This window comes from Mus caroli, unplaced genomic scaffold, assembly GCF_978045245.1.
Source record: "Mus caroli unplaced genomic scaffold, Mus_caroli_1 scaffold_16, whole genome shotgun sequence".
Classification (NCBI taxonomy): Eukaryota; Metazoa; Chordata; class Mammalia; order Rodentia; family Muridae; genus Mus; species Mus caroli.
In genome coordinates this window covers 97,355,038-97,376,015 of record NW_028227271.1, presented here as the reverse complement: position 1 = coordinate 97,376,015, position 20,978 = coordinate 97,355,038, and the positions used below count along the sequence as shown (strand labels likewise).

Here is a 20,978-nt window from a genome sequence, read left to right as displayed (position 1 = left end):
TCATATTTATTACAGACACTTTCCCTCTCTTAAAATAACAACGGTAATGACCCACCTCAGTGATACATTCCTTTTAATCTCTCCACTTTTGGACAGCGTCATATTCATCCACTTGAACTGTCAGCGTATACTGAAAGAGAATGGTCCCTTCTCCTAATGGCCCACCCTAGTCACTTGCTATAGCTCCCTTGACACTACAACTGGCCCGATCACATCTCCATTGTGAGAAAGCTATTAGGAAGGTGTGACATAATTAGGATCAACCACTAACTTTCAAAAAGCACACCATGGGTGTGGACAGGCTGCAGCTATAAAAAACAGTCACATACAAAAAGTACAGCTACAAAATCAGGGGGCCCGCTTTCTTCAATCTGCATCATAAAAAAAAGAATATTTGCATTAGAGGTAAGCTTAGGGGAAGGATGCCACAGTCTGATTATTATTCTATGTTTAATTTACCCCCAACATTTATTTCCATGGACTAGTCAGAGCACATTGAGTCAGCCAGCAAGGCATGGAAGGGGTTAATCTACACAATCCATAGACCGAGATTGGAAGTATGAAGTTCAGGGTCACCCAGTCTTCCAGATAGCATCATAAGTCAGGGAAGAGCAGAAATATTTTAATACTATTCAGAGGGGTGCTCTCTCTCTCTCTCTCTCTCTTGCTCTTTCACTCTTTCTCATCCGGTCTGGCTCTCACTCTCGTTAACACAACAGCACCATTGAGCTACAGCAGAGAGTTCCTAGAGCTTGTACTGACGTATCATCTCTCTCAGACTCTACGTTGAACAACAAAGTCCAATGCTTCCTATCCACAGTAGTCCATTGGGTTCGGTTCACAGGGCGTTAGCAGAGAAGGCCACCCAGGGCCTTCAGTCTTGGCTCTCACCAGGGTGTACTTTGTCCTCCTCAGAGAAAGTAAACACACCTGATTTCAAGACCTCTGAGTGCAGCATCAGGCAGGGTCTCCGGGCCCCTGTGATCGCAGGATAGAGGCTATGTTCCTTGGGCAAGGCCAGCTGGTGTTACTTAGCCCCACACGTGTTGATGTTCTTCCCATCCACGGCGTCTTCCACGAGGGAAATGTGGTAATCGGTGGACAGTGTGAAATGGGAGATACAGCCCACAAGGCCTCGCAGGTATTGTCTGTTCGTGTGCAGAGCGATTTCCTTCATTCCACCTGGAAGGAGGCAAAGAGGGGGAGAGAGAATGAAGCAAGAGGAGTCACCTGTTGGAGATCCTTTATGGTCTGCTTGAGTGTCCCTGGCTAGAGACAGGGGGTCGAGTACATCACATATAGTAGATGGATTTTGATCAGTTTGACTCTACCTCCACAGGCTACAAAGGCTGATCTCAGGTGTGATTTCTGGCTCAGCTGACAACTTTAAAACCAAATAGCTCTCCAACAGATTTTTAAATGTTGCGTGATGTCAACAATAAGAAAACACAAAAGGAGCCAATTAATGCCCTTTTTGTTTTGTCTGTGTAGTAGATTATTAGCCATTTATAGGAATCCTATTTATTCTATTCTGAGAGAGGACACACACAGCTGGATCCTCCTTCCTCAGAGAGAATTCATGTGGTTATATTTAGAAAGTTCCTAGTCTATAAACACACACACACAAAAGTGTGTTGTTTTTTTTTTCCTGATGGATCACTCCAGAGCACAAAAGCAATGTGAGTGAGTCCCTTCCTGCCACCTCAGCCATGAGTCAGAAGTTCAGAACATGGAAGAATGGACTATTTGGACGGCTTCCTGATTCCCAGGTATATGATTGACCCTGTGGAGTAGATAGCCCCGGGACAACAAATAAAGATCTAATGAGGGAAAGGAGGAAAGGCCTGACAGACTAAGCCTCGGTCAAGGTCACTTACCCACGTACAGAGCCCCGTTGATGTTAAGCTGACGCATCATGCCTGGTGACTTGCCTGTTCTGGCTCCGTAGTCATCCACTGTAATCTTCCCAGACTGGCCATCCCTGCAAAGCAAAGGAAACTGAAACCTGACGAGATAAACTAGTATCGTTGGAGTTTATGCAATCATTTTGGTTTAGAGGGATGAAAGTACCTACTATGTGCTAAGTAATGAGGTTGTCAAAAAAAAAAAAACCCAAAAAACAAAAAACAAAAAAAACCCCTAAAAAACCAAAAACCCAAAACCCACAAAATGCCAGCTTTTATAGTTCCCTCGGAAGTGGGACCAACCTGAGCTCGTTCCCTGATACCATCTTTCCAATCACCGAGTTTTCAAGAATTTCTTCCTGCTATGTCCTCTATAGTTTAGAAATAATTTTTACACCCTTGTACCTGGATGCTATGATGGGCAGTGGTCTTCCCAATTTGTTTGTTTGCACACCACCCTCCCCCCATTATTCTAAACAATTCCCACTTACTTCATCTCATCAACTATGAGCATATTTTCATTTTTTATATTTCTGATATGAAGATATAATATACTTCATTGTCTTTATTATTCATTGTTGCATCTTAGAGGAATGCAAGACCACTAAGGAAAGGAGTTGGTTTTCCTCAATGGCATGTCTTGGGCATCTTGAATAGTGTATGGTTCGTCATAACAGGAGGATGAGCAAATGAATCTGTAAAGCCTAACATCCATACATGAAATGGTAATTACTAAGATCAACTTCCAAGGCTATTGTGCAGACCATCTGTTATACATGCAAAACACAGTGCCTGACAACATGCCTTACTCTATTGAGGTCGACCAGAGGGCATGTTGCTGTGGTTATCTACATATTATCATATGATTGTTTTTATGCACAAAAATGAGAAAAAATTACAGATCTTAAATTTTTGTGAATATGAAATGTTAAAAAGCACAGGGTCTAAATTATCTGGGACAAGATGCTGGATAGATGAGTTATTTCCTCTGCTCTATTAGGAGTCATGCTTGCAAGACCAGAATCATTCAAAGCAAGATGGTGTACAAAGCAGAACCCACCTCCTTTTAGAGATTCCCTCTCTTGTTTATTTTACTATCTCTGATCTGGAGCCATCCATAGAGAATTAAGATCAACCCAGTCCTTCTTGTCATATGTGATAGCTGTAGCCTTGATCCACCCAGTTCCCACTAGGCCTGCCTGCTCACACCTCACAGAGTATGAGTCGACACTCCAACCCATCCAGCACCTGGCTGTGTCTCCTCTTCAGCCCTTGCTGTCACCCAAGACACACTAGACATGCAATTGATAGTGTCACTAGGAGGGGCTATGTCTATTAAGCTGTCTGCATGTGCCAAGCTTGATGTTCTGGCATATGAGTTTCTGAGAGAACATTCCACTATAATATCTCCCCCAAGCGTCTGAAATCCCTGTGTGTGGGCTACATCATGGGGTAGAACAGAAATGTTTTTGATTTTAGGTTCTGCCCACAGCAATTTATATAGTTTTGGGAAATGCATTTAACATCTGTTTCCTTACATGTCTAGGAAGGGACTGGTATCCACAACATTGTGTGTTTTCACATACATAATCAAAGCACAATAATTATGAAAATTAAACTTTTCTACAGTGTATGACTATTTTACCAACCATTTTGACCCACGGATATAAGCAGGGTATATTGCCTGGTGTTCCTGAGGCAGCTGTTGGGATTAGATGAGGTTGGAATTGAGAGCCAAAGCATCTCACATTCCTTTGGAGATGCCTGTGTGCAACCTCTTTTGTAAATGAGGGAGAGAGAAATGAGCCTTCACAAGCTGGATGCTGGGCATGGTTTGACGTTAGGATGGACTCTGCATTTGACCTGTTTTCTAGAAAAAAAATTGAGATCCAAACCTGCAAATATGCTTTGTGGAAAATCATTGGTTTTTTTTTTCCCCAACAACTAGAGATTTGGCTTATTGAGATCCCTACACATACATCTGGACTTTGAGGTGTTCTGACTTCCTTAGTAATGAACAGCAGTATGGAAGTGTAAGCCGAATAAACCCTTTCCTCCCCAGCTTGCTTCTTGGTCATGATGTTTGTGCAGGAATAGAAACCTTGGTTAAGACATACACACAACAAAATTATAAAGATACAGGAATGATCTGCCCAAAGTTAATAAGACATCAGGGTGGCAATTAGCATAGGAGGGCACAGATATGTCATGGGGGCTAGGTGAATTTATATGACTTCTAATGCTCAGATAATATTCTTTCGGGGGGGTTGCCTATGCAAGAGCATTTAGAGCATTCTTTAAGATCTCCATGGCCTCAAATTTTCATTGTGTGTGACATTAAATCCCCACCCTAATTTAGCCACTAACAGGTGTTTTCCCACATATAACAATAAATACTGGCAACGATGTGGACCAAAGGGAACCCTTATAGATTGCTGGTAGGAATGTAAACTAGTTTAACCACGGTGGGAATTAATATGGAGATACCTCAATAAGTCTAACGTTCCAGCTGTACTACTCCTTGATAAAACCCCGAAGATTCTAACCCTACATGTCACAGGATACTTGCTCCTCAATGTCTGTCTCAGTGCTGTTCAAAAGCATCACAATAATAATAAGTTACAAAATAAGTTACAGAAGCAACCTAGGTACCAGGCAACCACACAAAGGTTAGAGAAAATGTGATATGTATTTTTTTCCAGCCAGAAAGAAAGAAAGAACAAAAATTATATATTTTTAGAAAATGTATGCTCCTGAATAGAATCATATTAAGCAAACCAAGCTTGTCTCCCAGAGATGAATGTTTCTTTTTCTCTTGGGTGGTCTCTTTAATTACAGATAAATAAAATCATATATGTACATATGATATGGAAGTAGAAGTAAGATTGCCTAAGGGGACAAAGAGGGCCAAGGGAAAGGGTGGGGAAGATGGCAGTGTGTGTGTGTGTGTGTGTGTGTGTGTGCTCAGCATACATCTGCTTCCATTCAGAGCTAATGGAGGGGTTCATTTTCTGCCCACTCATTAGTCAAGGGTGTGGGCTTTGGTGGCAATATGAGGCTGCCAGGAAAAAGGGGCGATCGAGGGCAGTAAGGCTGAAAGAAAGCTAGACACACATCTGTTCGCTTGTACCTGGCTCCGTCTCCCTATCTGTAGATGCTCACCTGACAGCCTTGACTCGGTGCCACCGGCCATCGCTGAAGGAACCGTTCACCATGATGGAAGCCACACCACTGCCCAGGTTGTAGCTAAAGGTGTTAGGGACAAAACCAGAAAGAAACGATGAAACACGAAGATGCAGGAGGCTGCCCATTTGCAAAGGCTCTTGCTGTCCAAGATCCCCCAGGATGTAATGTCCTTAACCGAGGTAACCAGGCTGGCGCAGAAGGTGGTCACTTTCCAGCTTAGTACATGAATGAATGGCATTTTACATTTGCAGATGTGGTAGGTAAGCATTATACTTTACCATCTAAGCCATTTTATGCGTACCTTTCAGGACTATTAAGAATATCCATAGGTCACTAACATTTAGGATACTTCTATTTTGCAAAAATAGATACTGCATAGTTCTAGCCCCACTCTCCCCCAAGCCCTGAACACCACTGTTCTACTTGTTAGCTTCGACTACTCCAGATACCCAGTTAAGTAGAATCACAGGGCAGCTGCCTTTTTGTGATGGCCTTAACTTCACAGTGTAAGGTCGTCAAGGTGATCCAGGCACACGTATGGAAGCATTGTAGCTACAGCACTGGAATCAATCAGAAGACCTTATCATCTGCACCACTTTGCACAGCATTTCTCTGAGATTTCTGCCCACCATGAACCTTGGAATATGGCCTTGTTTGGAAAGAGGGTCTGGTGTAGTTAGTTAAGACGAAGCCGCGCTGGGTTAGAGGGACATTCCATCAGTATGACCGATACCATTATATGGAAAAAATCTGAACAGAGAGACACATGGGGGGAAATGATCTGTGATGATGAAAGCAAAAACTACAACCATGTATCCATCTATTAGCTAGAAACAGGAAGACTGCCACTCAGGGCCAGAAACACCAACAGAACCCCCTTGGTCCTGCCAAGGAAGCAGTTATGGTTACATATTGAATTTTGTATTTCTAGTCTCCAGAACTGTACAAACATTGATTTTGGGGTGGGCGCTTGTAGGGTGTTTATATGTTTTGTTGTTTTTTTGTTTGAGACAGGATTTCTCTGTGTAACAGCCCTGGCTGTCCTGGATCTCACGTTGTAGATCAGGCTGACCTCGAATTCACAGAGGCCCACCTGCCACAATCCCCCCAAGTGCTAGGATTAAAGGTGTGCACCACCACACTTGGCCAAACATTGATTTTTTTTTTAATGTTATAAATTTCATGATAATTTATTACAGAACTCCTAGGAAAGTACTAAGCACTTTCATGTTAAGAAAGAAAGAAAGAAAGAAAGAAAGAAAGAAAGAAAGAAAGAGAGAAAGAAAGAGAGAGAGAGAGAGAGAGAGAGAGGGAAGGAAGGAAGGAAGGAAGGAAGGAAGGAAGGAAGGAAGGGAGGGAGGGAGGGAGGGAGGGAGGGAGGGAGGGAGGGAGGGAGGGAGGGAGAGAGAGAGGGAGGGAGGAAGGAAGGAAGGAAGGAAGGAAGGAAGGAAGGAAGGAAGGAAGGAAGGAAGGAAGGGAGAGAGAGAAAGGAAGGAAGGGAGGAAGGGAGAGAGAGAAAGGAAGGAAGGGAGGAAGGAAGGAAGGAAGGAAGGGAGGAAGGAAGGAAGGAAGGAAGGAAGGAAGGAAGGAAGGAAGGAAGGAAGGAAAGAACCCAGTATTGTAGAGTAAGCTGAACTCTAGAGATGAGGAAAATTTGCTTGAAATCACAGAGGTGAGATATAAAATTGAATTTCATGTATTCTCTGCTCCTCCCCCTTTAATATCAGACCTAGCTTGTCCATCTCAATTCCCAGATACTTTGACATCCTCAAGGACTCAGAAGACATGGGTGTGCTTCCCAGGAGAGATAGCCCTCTCCAGGCACTCACAGCTCATTCCATGATTTTAATTTAATTCAATCCAGCAAATATTTAGTGAGTGACTACTCCATCCTGGGCAGGGGGCCAATTGCCTAACCTTCCCTGGATAACACAATCAGACCACGTGCTCAGACATCCAGAGAGAGGGGCCCACAGGGGCAGCTTTGTCCTCATTGTGGGAAGAGAGGTGTGTACACACTGTGGGGGGTGGGGGGAGAGGAAGGCTGTGTTGGTTCTTTCCAGAGACAAGAGTGAGAATAGAAAGCATTCAGTTTTCCCAGAGAAAGTTCTACAGCTCATTCACTTCCTAACAGAGACCTACAGAAACAACACAGCCACAGCACTGAACCAAGGATAGAAGCTATGGCGCGCGCGCGCGTGCGCGCGCGCACACACACACACACACACACACACACACACACACACACACACACACACACACAGAGTGTAAATAAGTGTGGGGAATGACCATGAAGCAGAAGCAGAGCTGAGAGATTAGTTAACTCACTGCATGTGGCTTGGCTGAGCCAAATAACATGGTTGGCAGAGCATGGATATTCACATTCTACAGACCTGCCCAGATCCTCAGCCTTGTCAACTTTGCCAGCTCCGTGACCTAAGATGATTTGCCTAATTCTCTCAAATATGGGCAAGAAGCTTTCCCTGCAGGACTATAGAGACAGGTGACGAACACAGGACACAGAAGGGCATACATAAATAATGCTACCATGCCAAAATTGTGGGATTTGGTGAATCTTATGCAGGAGGTTGACAAGTTAACTTCCTGAGGTCTCCTCTGGGAGGGCAGCCCTGTGGAGACATGAACCCAAGGTGATAAACATGTAACTAATGTGTCAGGAATGCCCAGGTCCTGCAGTCAGGTGACCTATGTGTAACTGTAGGGAGCCACACCTGAGTGTGGCAGTCTGTGTTCCTGTGGCTGAAACACTTTCATTGCATTAGAACCAGGTGAAACAAGGGTGGGCTTCATTCTTTTCTGCAGCCGTTGGCTCTCTTACTTGAAGGGACAGGGCATGCACAAGGGAGTTCAAATAGAGGTTGGCAGACAAAAATCCCACCATTATTTAGGTGGGGCAAATCAGTTATTTTCTTCATGACTTAACTTTACAGTCCAGACTCCATAATTTCAGGACCTGCAGAGAGCCATCTCTTCATATTGTCCCTATATTATTTTATATGCACCAAATACATGGTCTCAAACTTACAGTGTAGCAGAGACTGGCCTGCAAATCCCCCAGTGTCCCATTTCTGCTTCCCAAGTATTGAGATCATAGTCATTCATCAACACATCTGACTCTACATATTGTAAGTTTCCCCAGACTGCCCACTGAGCAGATGTGCACTGCACAGGAAGTATGCCTAGATATCAAGCCAATAAAGTCCTCCATGCTTGACTTGCTGCTCTAGCAATGTTCCCTGACTCTCACTACTGAGCCCTAAGTCACCCAGTGTGGTGTGTACCAATGGCTGACAGACTAGCCACCAAGGCGGGACACACACACACACACACACACACATATCCTAAAGCTCTCCCTCCACAGGGATGTACTTCTTCTAACAAGGCCATACCCACTCCAGCAAGGACACACTCACTCCAACAAGGCCACACCTCCTAATAGTGACACTCCCTGTGTGCCAAGCACTCAAACACATGAGGCTATGGGGGCCAAACCTATTCAAACCACCATGGCTAGAAGTCTAGAAACTCGAGTATACCACATTATCTCAGGGTCTCTCTCCTGTTTGTATTAGAAACACTGCGACCTTAAGAGTGAGTGTGTGTACCCTGGAGAATAGTGTACACTCTAGACCTCCCTGATGCAAGTTCCTCAAGGACAGAATATTTTGTTCTGATTTATTTATCCTTTTAATTTTTGTTGTTTTATTTTGAGACGAGGGCTCTTGTAGTAGTACACATTGCCTATAGATCTCATTATGAATCTGAAAATGGATCACTTCTCGGCTTTTTGGTTAAGATCAAGTGTATGAATCTGAAAGTGGCCTTGAACTCCTAACCTTGCTTCCACCTCAGAAGAGCTTGGATGACGGGCGTGTGTAGCCATACCTTCCCACCAAAGCCTCCGAACCAGCCTTTTCTCTCACAGACAAGGAGCCAGGGGCTGAGAGAAGTTGGCAGTTTATGTGAGATCACACAGCCATGGGAATCAAGGATGTGGAACCCTGAAGCCACTTCAGATCCAGTTTCTCAGGGTGGGCTTTCTAGAACCCTTGGGTGCTTGCTGCCAATAAAATCCCACACTAACTCCATCAGAGCCTGGGGTGGGCAAGCCCAGGAATCTACGTAGGGGACAAACTCGCTAGTGACGGTGACTCACTGTGTGCTTGGCTTTTTAGACTACCTGCATACATCATAAACCTGCTTGCTCCCAGCTCAGCGTAGCCTTTCCGGTGCATCCCTGTGGGGTGGATGGATGTGTAACTACCCAGACGGAAGTGCCCAGTGAGCAGCAATAGGTGGATCTAGATATGGGTGCCAGCTCTACCCCTACCTGGGCTCCAGAAGTGTATCTTATACAGAACACAAGAAAGCACAGAGACAACTTCAGCTACTTGAGAAAGAAACAGTAACCTAGGGTGTGAGTTGAGGATAGACTAGGGGGTTAGACGGGTGGTTGGAGGCTCCTCCAGGGCCTGGGGCGAGAGAAGAGCTGGTAGGAGCCTGGTGGCCTGTGTGCTCAGGTCCCCATGCACTGAATTCAGCTGGCAGTTGAGGGGGAGTTGGGATACCCTGCCCTCTTCTCAGCTCCTGTTTCAGTTCCCTTTTCTGGGCACACTCAAGTACTTGAGGCCTGAGTGAGGTTAACCACAGGAAAACCACAAAGAAATGACTTTGAAGCAGCGAGCTGACAGGGGTGGGAAGAGCGCCTCCCCATCTGACCTTGGGGCCACAAAGAGTAGGGAGCAGTGCTGGGTCACATCACAGGTCAGGGGAGAAGGCTTAATTTGGAGAATTGCTGCTCCTTACCTGTCAGTGTCTGCTCATAAGCCACGTACCACCGCGACAATGTCCCCCATCCCAAGGCTGAATCACAGAGCAGGTGGGATGTTAGGGGAGTCACATTTCCCCTCAAAATGTCTTCTCTTCAAACTCGATAGCTTCATGCTAACCTTGCCTAGCTGGCTATCAGCACATGACCGATAGCAGCCCCGGAATTAATTAATTCTGATGATTTCATCACTATTATTATTATTATTATTATTATTATTATTTGCTGACCACTCAGGGATCCTCATTTTGGTGCTCCCTTAGGAGTCAAAGCTTAACAAATCCCTAATAATAATACCTCCACGTGGGGCTAACGACCCAGAGCCAGGCTGAGGCTCTCAGCAGACAACTGAACCTTGTGGGGAAATGCAGCCAGGTGAGGCTGCAGCCTGGGAATTGACGTTTCTAACAAGTTCTGCAAGGGCACTCTTGCTTGGTGACAAGCACCTTTATAGTCTTGATGCCCTGGCTTTTCATACTTAACAAGACAGCCCCTACCTTTTAAGAAATTGAGCTCTTGCTCTGTTTGGTAAGGAGATAGTCGGGGGAAGGGGAGAAAGTGTTCACCTTTGCTTGTTTTGTTTCTTGATTTTTTTTCAAGGACGGCACTTCTTTTGTACAGCCTTGGCTGCCCTGGAACTAGCTCAGTAGACCAGACTGGCCTTGAACTCACAGAGATCCACCTGACTCTGCCTCTCAAGTACTGGGATTAAAGATGTGCATCACCACTGCCTGACCAGGTAATTCTTTAACTGTTGCATAGCCATCCAGTTCACAAGATGGAGAGCTACATGAACTCATTTAAAAGATGTAAGAAGTGCAGGGTGGGCATGCTTTTCATGCCAGCGCTCGGGAGGCAGAGACAGACAGAGCTCAGTGAATTTAACAACCTGGATTATACAGAAAGGTTCCAGAGTCAGCCAAGACCACATAGTGAGACCTTGTTTCAGAAAGAAAACAAAAATAGTATTCATTCACACAGACAGGAACACACACAAATTAAAATAATATAAGGAAATTAATCTTTCAAAAAGAAAGTAAGGGCCTGGGGAAGATGACTCAGCGTTTAAGAGCACTGGCTGCTCTTCCACAGGACCCAGGTTCAATCCCCAGCATCCACACACAGCTCACAACTGTTCATAACTTTAGTTCTAGAGGACCTGGTACCTTCTCACAGACATAGCACCAAGATGCAGGCAAACACTAATGCACAGAAGAAAGAAAGAGAGAAAGAGAGAAAGAGAAAGAAGGAAGGAAGGAAGGAAGGAAGGAAGGAAGGAAGGAAGGAAGGAAGGAAGGAAGGAAGGGCAAGAGAAAGAAAATAAGCATTTCTGGGATGGCCTTATTAATACCACTCAAGAATTTACAAAGATCCAGGTGTGGCGCTGCTCTGTGGAGACAAGAGTCTGCCTCCTTCTCCTTGCAGCAGAACACCACAAAGCATGTGTGCCCTCAGGCTTCATAGCTAAGGTGAAGCAGATGGAACTTAGAGCAGAGGCTCCTGGAGTGTAGATTTTCAGATCTTCCCAAGTTGGCCAGTATCACTCCCATGTCTTCTAGTTCACAGGAGGGAAGCATACAGTAGGGACACAGTAGACAAGGGGCACAGAATTGCTCTGCAGGCCAGTTAATAACCATTGAGACTGTGCCAAACCGTCTCCTTTGAAGCTACCAGAGAGTGCCATGGTTGCCCCAAATACAGTGAGACACAATACACAGACAAATGAGTATGACAGTAGTCTAATAAAACTTGGAACAAATTGGCAAAAATGGAGAGTGGTGTAAATTTGCCTCATGGGCATAGATGTCAACATTGGAAAAAAAGATCAGGGGACTGGAATGAGGCTGGAGCCTTCAGCTCTTGTCAATTCCAGGGGAGTGTGTTTGGGCTGACTCCTACATCCCTCCCTGTATTGCTGCACTGTTAGAGAAAAACAAAACAAAACAAAAAAACAAACCTTCCAGATGAAGTTACCTGAATACCAGGGCTCCATCCCGAAGACCCAGGGAAATGAAGTCGCTGTTAGGTCTCATGGGGCTGTCCCCCCTCCACAGCAACAGGCCATCCTTGGCGGTTGTCTTAAACCTCATGAACGCATTTGACCTCGATCCAGACACCCTGAAGGAAATGCACAATTGATGGAGTCCGTGAGATCAAGCACGGACATCTGTCTTGAGTCATCCCTGCTTGCCTTTCGTTAAGCAACCAGGTGTGCAGATAATCTGGCCTCTCTGCACCTACACGCACCTGGCAAGTACAAGGAGCACCACCCCTGCTAGTCTCACAATCCACAGACATTATGGAAGCAAGACTTTGGACAATGTCACAGTCCTGGGCAGGTGGCTTTTATACACTAGACTTTCTCTTTTCCTCCCTGTTACTTGATTGCTCTTGGGGAGCAGAAAGTGGGCTTCCTAATTGCCACAAGGCTCAAATCAGAAGTTTCTCTGGGCTGCAATCATGGCAGTAGGAGGCCAGCAAAGGCAGCAGTGACTGTCCTTGGTGGCATTTCTGGAGTGGAGTGGGGGTGAGGGGGGGATAGGTAAGACCTGGGGCCTCAAAGGGGGTAAATTTAGTGGCTGTTGGTCTTAGAAGGGAGCTATGACACAGCTCTGAGGACAGTGGACACCAAGCAAGATGGCTTCCGGGTTGTCTGCATTTCTGGGAAGAGGGCCCCCCAGGCTTCTGTGTGCCCATAAGCTCCTAAGGCTAGTTTACAAATTCATCTGGCGAAAATTATCAGCATTTATCTGATGTGGCCCGAGGGTCTCCAGCGAAAGGTAAGGCAGGAGGAAATAGAAGTTAATATTCCCATTAACAAGGCACTGCTAGAACCTAAAGCCAAGGCTCCTGGAGTTTAGGTTTTTAGATTTTTCACAAGCTGGCCGGTACCACTTCCGTGGGTTCTAGTCTGCAGGTGGGAAATAAACAGTAGGAACATATGAGAGCAAAGGGCACAGATAGTTCTTTTTTTTTTTTTTTTCTTACCCATTCTGGTAAGAAGAGCAGAGAGAAAGTGTTTTCCTTTCCATTCTCCCATTGGTGGGACCATAGCTCTGTCTCCTGCATGCTTAATTTCAGAACTGTACAGTGCATTCAGTAGTGAATGCCAGGAAGAGGGGAGGGCACTTCTGTCTAGGCTCACTATAGCCTGACTTAGAGAGGAAAGCATCAAGCTTGTCTCCTTCATGCAGAGGGCCACCAGGCTAGCTACAGACAAGTCAACCCTGGGCGGTTCTTTAGGAACCTGCTGGTCCCTGACTCTGAGTTATGCTTCTTTGCTCCCTTGGCAACATGGGCTGGCATCAGTCAGTTAAGCCAATTTGGCTTCTCTTATCAATGCTTGGTTTAAGAATAGACACAAAAGTTCTTGTCTGATCTACCAGGAGGGCTCTGCCAAAGCTTCCTCTCTATAGCGAGAGTCCTTTCTGCTTCTACAGGACATTGACCAATTTGACAATCATCTCCTGAGTGTCCTATGGGAAGCTAGGGACTATGCTGAAGGTACCATGGCAAACATGGATGAGATATTGGGTCTTTGAGGATGCTGCAGGGCCTCTGGATCAATCAGCCCAGTTGTATGAAGGTTGTACACACTTTACGAAATCTTCTTCCTGTTTAGGACGTTTTAAGCTGAGTTTTATGTTATGTGATGCTCTAAAGGTTTTAAACTGAAGTAGATCATGACCACGTCCTTTTGGATGGCTTCACACAGGTGTCCATGTGCCTGTCCACACACACCCATGCATGTGCTCCAGCAGAGTTGCTCTGACTTGAGGCTTCTCTATCTCCTGCCACCTCAGCTCCAGCTCCTTTGGCAGTTGGCAGCCTCTGGCTAAGCACTAGCGACCAAAGACTCGGACTCCTTTCATAATGCTCAGCTTTGGGGGCAGGGGTGCTGAGTGACTTTCTACTGTTGGTAGGAAAGAGGCAGAGGCAGACAAGGGTGCACCTTGTCTGGGGATGCTTCTCATCTAAATCCTCATTCTAAGGCAACAAACAGAACCCATGATTAGAGAAGGGAAGCCGGGTCTATCTCCTCCCTCAAGCCCATGCCTCTTAATCCCTCCTAAACAGCCCCTAAGCTGGAAACCAACCATTCAAACATATGAGACTATGGTGGCCATCCTTAATCTAACCACTACAGTAGTCTGCTATGCCTACAGTCACCCTAAACAGCCCAGTAAAAGATTTTTCAATTAGTCTTGCTCCTCAATATTCTAAGTTCTATCCTAAAGCAAGGTGACCTTAAAGATATGTATTTATATTTTTCTTATATTTGTAAGACAAATTCTACAACAATTTTTCTGGTGATTAAAGGCCGATGAACATCTCCACTGTCAAAGGACTGGGGACAAACTGAAGTTGCCAACAGCAAGCCTGGCTGAATGGAAGGTGCTTTAAGAGCCAACCTCCATCCTTGCCACATATACAGGCTGCTTGAAATTCTAGCCCGTCCCTGCCCCCAGGGAACAAAAGCTGTAACTGGAGCATTTGTATCATGCCTTCTGTCCTTATATTATACTCTTCTGTCCACACCAAGAGAAGTGAGCAATCTTCACTGTACGGGGCAGAGCCTTGGAGGACAGTGGACATTTGAAGACATAGGTACTGGCCTGGCAGGAAGTGGCTCTGAGCTGTTTGGTTGGGAGCAGCTGAACCGTTTCCATGACTGGCTCCAGGCAGATCTGCAGGCTATGGCACAGAATAGCAGAGCGCTAAGAACCCCCTCTAAGGTCAGAGGTGGGGGTGTCTGATGTGATCGTACTCCAGCTTCAGGAGCATCCAGTTCCTTCTGCCTCTCAAACTAGAACACTGGAAACCCCAGGGGCAAGTGACATTCTTCCAGGCCCTTTGACCAGAAAAGGATTGGAGAGTTTACGATGGGGTTGTTTGGAAAACTGATGCCTTCAAGTTTTTGCTTATTTGTTTTGTTCTTGTTTCTATGTTTATTTCATGTTCACCCCCGCCCCAACCCCCCAGCCCATGGGGAGAATTATCATCTGGCACAGACGATAAGGATAAACTCATGAAGTGATATTAAGAAACTGACATCTAGGGAATAAGCAAGCTGCTGTGCGGGGCTCATTACCTCTTGAGGATATTTGGGTTGTCATACGTCAGGTAGCTGCGGCCAATGAACTGTGGGATCTCAATGGCTTCTGTAATAGCTGAGACAGAACAGAAAATGGAGCTTATGAGACACGCGCACCCCTACCCCCCTTCGACTTCAGCACTCACAGACGTCAGGAAAGCTAGCTGTGGAATGTGCTATTTGACAGCTTGTCAGCCCCTTCCTCTTGGCTGTGCATGTGGTTGGCCTGGCTCATGGCAGCCTGGCCCAGTGGCCTGGCAGGGGTTTCGCCCCTCTCCCCTTTCTCCAGAGCCTGGCGGCCACTGTCACCAGCCTTGGCGTTCTGCAGAGAAGGCTTTGCAATGTGCTGAAACTTGAACTGTCCCCAGAGCTTCTTGGAAGCTGGAGGGGAGCTGGAGCCATGTGGAGAGCAGCTGGGGATAACCCAGAGTTTTGCCAAAGGAGTCAGAGAAAGTCATCCCCAAACAGGGCCCAGCGGGGCTCTTTATTTGGGGGATCATCTTCTGAAGACCCCAGCTCTGATATGAGTGACTGAGAAGTGCAACGGACAAGCTTCGGGCAACATTAAATCCTCCTGGGTGAGATTTGGCGAAGCCCTCACTCCAGGCTCATGAGAAGCACAGGAAGGGTAGGCCTGGCTATTCCCATTTCAGAACAAGGTCATCGAGATCGCCCCCAGCTAGAACTCAGACAGACCATGAACCAGAGTGGCTTGCCTCAATTTTGGTTTCTGCCCACCTCCTACTCTCCAGTATTTTAGAAACGAATTTCCTTCTTCCCCATTTCCCATCCCTTGGTCCTCCTGAGAAATCACCCTTTCATAGACATCAAAAGAACAGGCGTGTGTAGTGTAACACATTAGGGTGTGTGGAGGGGGATTTCTGCTAGAGAAATAACCACACTACCCCCCTGCTTTCCTCTTTGGAAAAATACAGAAATAACAGCTTAAAGAAGCCAAGGCAGAGTAGATCTCACACTGAAAAAAATAGTATGTAAAATGAGGGAATAACTGGCTTTATGAGACAACTATAACTCCAAGAACACACGTTGTTGATACAAAGACGACTTTGCCTAAGGACTCCACACCCAGGGAAGGAGACCTATCACTTGACTGTGAGCAGCGGGAGAGTTTCAACTTGACTTTTAAACATACAGAGAGAATGAGAGAGAAAGGTTAGTGGGTGGACAGCCATGGGCCAGGAAAGCAGAGACACTGTGGCCTGGGAAAGCAAAGGAGAAGCAAGGACCAGAGGGATGCGCCCCCAGGACTCAAAGCAGCACTGTGGGGTGGGTGTGGAGGGTGGAGGAAGAGGAAAGGGTGGAGAGGAAAAAGAGGAGGGGGTGGGAGCTCTTGGTCGAGGGGCCAGCCCCTTATTTCAGGAACTGTGGGCTGATAAGGAAGCAAGTGGAAGATGCCCAAGCTGACTGGCATAGGAGACTGACCCTCGGCTAAACATAACCAAGAAGGCCCCAGTGGGCCCTCTCACTCCAGGGTGAGAGGTACAGCCAGGACCCATCGCTGCTGTTGTTGGCCCTGTGTGTGGGACTGTCGCCAACAGACATCATTCTCTTTGGACTTCTTGAAATGATCATGCCAAGTCCGATCTGCAAACAGATCCCCCCCCCACCCCCGCACCTCCCCGGGAGGCATCTGTCTGCAAGAGTGGAGTCTAGTCTAGCTGCCTGCTAACACCCTACCTCAGTACTTGCCAGCTTGGATACCCATGCTGGAAGGCAGATCCCTGGTACCTTGGTTGTTGTGTCTGATGCCCACTCCTGTTCACCCCATTTCCCTTCTGCCTGCCGTTGGCTGCGCTGGGCTCAGGGCCTAGCCAAAGCTGGAGGCTCTGGCAGGAGCTCAAGCGGTTCAATCTCTCCCAGGCCTTACTGTACTTACTATTGAGGCAGTGGTTCCCACACTCTGCCAGGTGCCAGCATGAAAGAGAAAAGAAGAGTCAGCACTCACAGACATGGTACTTTAGAGAGGAGATCACTGGGAGCCAGGTTTTCCTGCTTCATGAAGCCTTGTGAAGATCCACCACAGAATGGAGGACAGGCTGCGGCAAGAAGCCCTGGCCATTTCTTCAGGGAATAATTGATGTTGTTCACCCTTAAGTTTATTGCACTTGAGGGTGGCAGAGAACTAGAGACATTTATCCTTACTCCCGAGACACTACTTCCAGCTCTCCTTTCTACTACACCTTGAAAAATGGCTTGCTACCTGCTGGCTAGGAAGTGTTCTTCAGGCTGCATGCGATCAAGCAACAATAAACCAACCAGCCACACCTTCTCTCTTGAATTTTGAAAAACCAAGTTTTCTTGTAATTAACTAAGGGTAAGGCAGTCTCCAGAAACCACGCCATTAAGTACCACGACAATGCCCTCAAGTTAGTCAATGCATGAAGGCACGCAGGTAAAAGAGCTGTTCCATTAAAAAAACCACCAGTTCCAGAAGAGACTATTGAGCTCATTTCCCAACCTTCATGGTTTAGGCTTTATTGTAAACATGTTTACACTTTAACTTAACCTTCAGACCAAGCCTTTCCTGTGTTCATTCTTTCGCTGCCATGGCCTGACTCATGTATTAATGAAAATGCCTCGCCATTCACTCGCATCTGTACGTGACAGCACGTGATGCCGGGTGATGCAAAAACTGCCAATGAAGAGTGCAAGTCCCATACACCCCGACCCAAGAGAACCTGCCATGTGAGAGAGAGATTTGATGTTTTTGATAAAGAGTTGGAAGGTCGGGTCTCTCAACACACTCATGAAGTTAGACAGAGAGGACCATGAGGGTTCTAGGGACTCACAGTCTCAATGCCCACGAGGCTGGTAGGCAGCACTGCTTCTGGGTACACCTCAGGGCCAGGGAACGACCAGGTTCATCAGATGGTTAGCTCTCAGGGCAGATGTACCCTTCAAGGGCAGTTTACTTGGTCCATAATTCTTTAGTGTAAAGGCCGAACACATCCAATCCCTAAATCTAAACTGAATCTTTTTAAGTGCTGACATCTGGAAAATTTCACACTTGAGACCATAGTTGAGTGATCAGTCAAAAGGTGGGCACACTAAAAATGCTGCAGAAAATTGCTTCCAGGTTCTTTAGAAAGAGTATATATTGGAAACACAAATAAACTTCATACTTAGATTTGGGTCCCATCCTCCGAGTATCTCTTTATGTATATGTAAATATCCCAAACTTAAAAAAAGTCAAGTCATTTTGGATAAGGTCTATATAACCTGACTTCGCAGGTTTTACACACACACACACACACACACACACACACACACACACACACACAATCTTTGTCCATCCAACTAGCCCTGCAACTAAAGACCAATGTAACACAAACATACCCATTTTTCCAGTGTTTAATGATGTACCATCCTAAGAAAATAAATCCCCAGCAATATGCATGACTTACATGTTTTAGTAACATGTTTTTATGAATAGTCTTTTTAAACTGGGTTTATATCTACTGAAGCTATTTTCCTACACAACGAAACAAAAAATATTTTTTAATCACCCAAATCAGCTACAGCAATATACAAATCTGCTAAGTTCAGCACAAAGCATCCCAAGTGCTGACCGAGTGTTAGATCAGCACTGCTCAGGGAAGAAGGATCTTTGAAGACCCAGCCTTGCTCAGGAATGTTATGCCCTAGGCTCAGGCTTTGGGTTGTGGCAAACAGTCCACCTGCCATGGAGAAATGTCTCCATCTAGTGGCCAGCCTGACTCTGCAACACCTGTGTCCTAGCTGTTCTTCTAGGGCAGGCATCGCAGCTAACAAGCTATTTTCTTGGGTGACTTGTTTGCTTATGGGGATGGGTGAACCCCAGGAAAAACAACTGTGCCTTGTGCTCACTCATGAAGCACTCCAAATACAGCAAAGGCTTTTAGAATTCTTGTGGAAGAGTGAGTGAGCTGTGTGAACTGAAGTTCTCCATAAAACGATAAAAACAAAAAAACCAAATGTACCAATAAAAAAAAAAGAAAGACACCCATGTAAAAGATTGTACAAGGCTGATCGACATATCGGAACTTCTGATTGTGCAGAGCTGAAATCTTGTAAAGCCAGAATCTTGGTTTGGGCTATCTTTATTAATTGTCCCCCATTGTCCCTCTCTGTACCTGACCTGAAGTTTTGGTGACTAGCACATGAAACCTTGTGAAACATTAACAGAACCTTAGGTTCCACCAAGCAAGAAGCCAGAAATATCATCGGATAGCGTCTGAAAACTATAACATGAATATTCCTGCTTTCCTGTAACCCACCTAGCTGATACTCCCACCAATAAATTTTAATAATGTTTTGATTTATCTTTTTCCCCTATAACTATAAATAACTCAAGAAACTATTAGCACACTGGAACAGGGCATTTTGGGTAACCTGAACCTGTGCTTCTGGGTCATGTCACTCTTAGCTCCAGAATAAACTATTAAACTATACATAATATTACATATAGCAATAGTGATTATATGTAAAAATATAATTTCTCATTCCTTTGAGGTGAGAACTGTATACTGCAGTAACAGCTTTAATTGTTTAACTCATATTTATCCACATTTATTTGACCACAGACCCCAGCTCCGGTCTCGTGCACACACATGTGTTTGTAAGTGTGGAGGAGGCTGTGAAGGGAGAATGCCATGCACAAATCAGTCATTAAGAGACCTTGAAACCCTTTCCAGATGCATTGAAAGGCTCAGCTCTATGCTCTTGGCAACTTATTTAGACACAGGCTGATGGAGGGGATGAGAGCCTAGGTGGGTGAGAAAGTGTGATGAGAGGGAGAAGGGAGGAAGGAGAGGTCCTGTGATGGAAACGGTGTGGAGGTTAGCTTCTGACATCCTTCTTGAGATGGGGTGGGGCTGTAGTAGTATATTGCAAGAGGCACTGCTGTTTGGTGAGGAAAGATTTCTAAAACTGGGAGTATTCACATCAGAGGCAAGAAGACCAGTGAAGCCTAGACTTATGGTTTTGTTGACTCCTGAATCGATGGAAGTGATGGGTGGAGCTGAGGGCTCCTAGATCCCCCTAGCTTCATTGAGTCTGAGGTTGATGTTTCAAGACTTGATTCTGTGCAGCTGCAAATGCTATGGAGAAATTGTAGGGTGTATGTGTGTGTGTATGTGTGTTTGCATGAATGGGCACGTGCACGAATGTGCATGCATGTATGTGTGTGTTCTATCAAATGGTAAGGAGAAGTGACAGATGTCCTGACTAAAGCCCTGAGGCATCAGAGTAATGATGGAGAAAAATCACCTTCCTCCTGACTGAAGTGTTCTTGGAGTGGCTTCAGTGAGGTCTGGTTCTGGGTCTTGACTCAATAGTCTGCCCCTTTGCTTAAAACAACAACAACAACAACAACAACACCACAGAGGACCTACATGTAATGCTTGCCTCACTTGGGAAGCTGAGGCAAGAGGCGTGTCACTAATTCAAGGTCACCGTGGACTACAGAGTGAATACCAGGCCAGCCACAGCTACACAGGAAGACTAGGTTAAAGGAAAAATATCATAGGCAAGAACACACACACACAATATCCTGGCAAAACAAAACAAAAAGCCAAAACTAGTTTAACCTTCTGTGCCGCTGTTCAGAGCATATTGCTGCTTTTGAAGCATACTTTTATGATGAAGTAGGAGAAGCTCCAGCTGCTAAATGTAGAAGAACCCCTTTGCTGAATGAGGCAGGATTCTCTGACAACCGCAGAGGGCGTCCGAAGCATTCTTGGTCTTTCTAGCTCTGGATCTGACCAGCTTATAGTGTCTCAGTGTTTTCCCGCTCTAAGGAATATGGTCACTGCTGATTTCCCTTGCCTTTCCCCCCAACCTTTCCAATGGAAAAGGATGCCCAACATCCTAGCAGCATGTAGGTTACCATCCACAGTTACGTGCCCACTGAAACCTGAAGAAACTGTCACAGAGCCCCTTTAGC

The 20,978-nt window shown here is 45.7% G+C and overlaps 1 protein-coding gene across 2 annotated transcripts in view; it reads right to left on the bottom strand.

Annotated features, from left to right (window-relative positions):
- Egflam (EGF like, fibronectin type III and laminin G domains) overlaps window positions 1–20,978 on the bottom strand; it is a 103,087-nt gene continuing 82,109 nt past the window's right edge. The window contains exons 1-6 of one of the 2 annotated variants that reach the window (XM_085831461.1): window positions 16,932–16,944; window positions 15,032–15,110; window positions 11,914–12,057; window positions 5,067–5,150; window positions 1,878–1,981; window positions 1–1,182 (exon numbers count right to left, since the gene is read on the bottom strand). In XM_085831461.1, coding sequence (XP_085687587.1) covers window positions 1,028–1,182; window positions 1,878–1,981; window positions 5,067–5,150; window positions 11,914–12,029 — 459 coding nt within the window. In that variant the 5' untranslated portion in view covers window positions 12,030–12,057; window positions 15,032–15,110; window positions 16,932–16,944 and the 3' untranslated portion in view covers window positions 1–1,027. Of the gene's footprint in view, window positions 1,183–1,877; window positions 1,982–5,066; window positions 5,151–11,913; window positions 12,058–15,031; window positions 15,111–16,931; window positions 16,945–20,978 lie in introns of those variants that run through there. The other variant, XM_021183287.2, reaches the window with a different exon arrangement.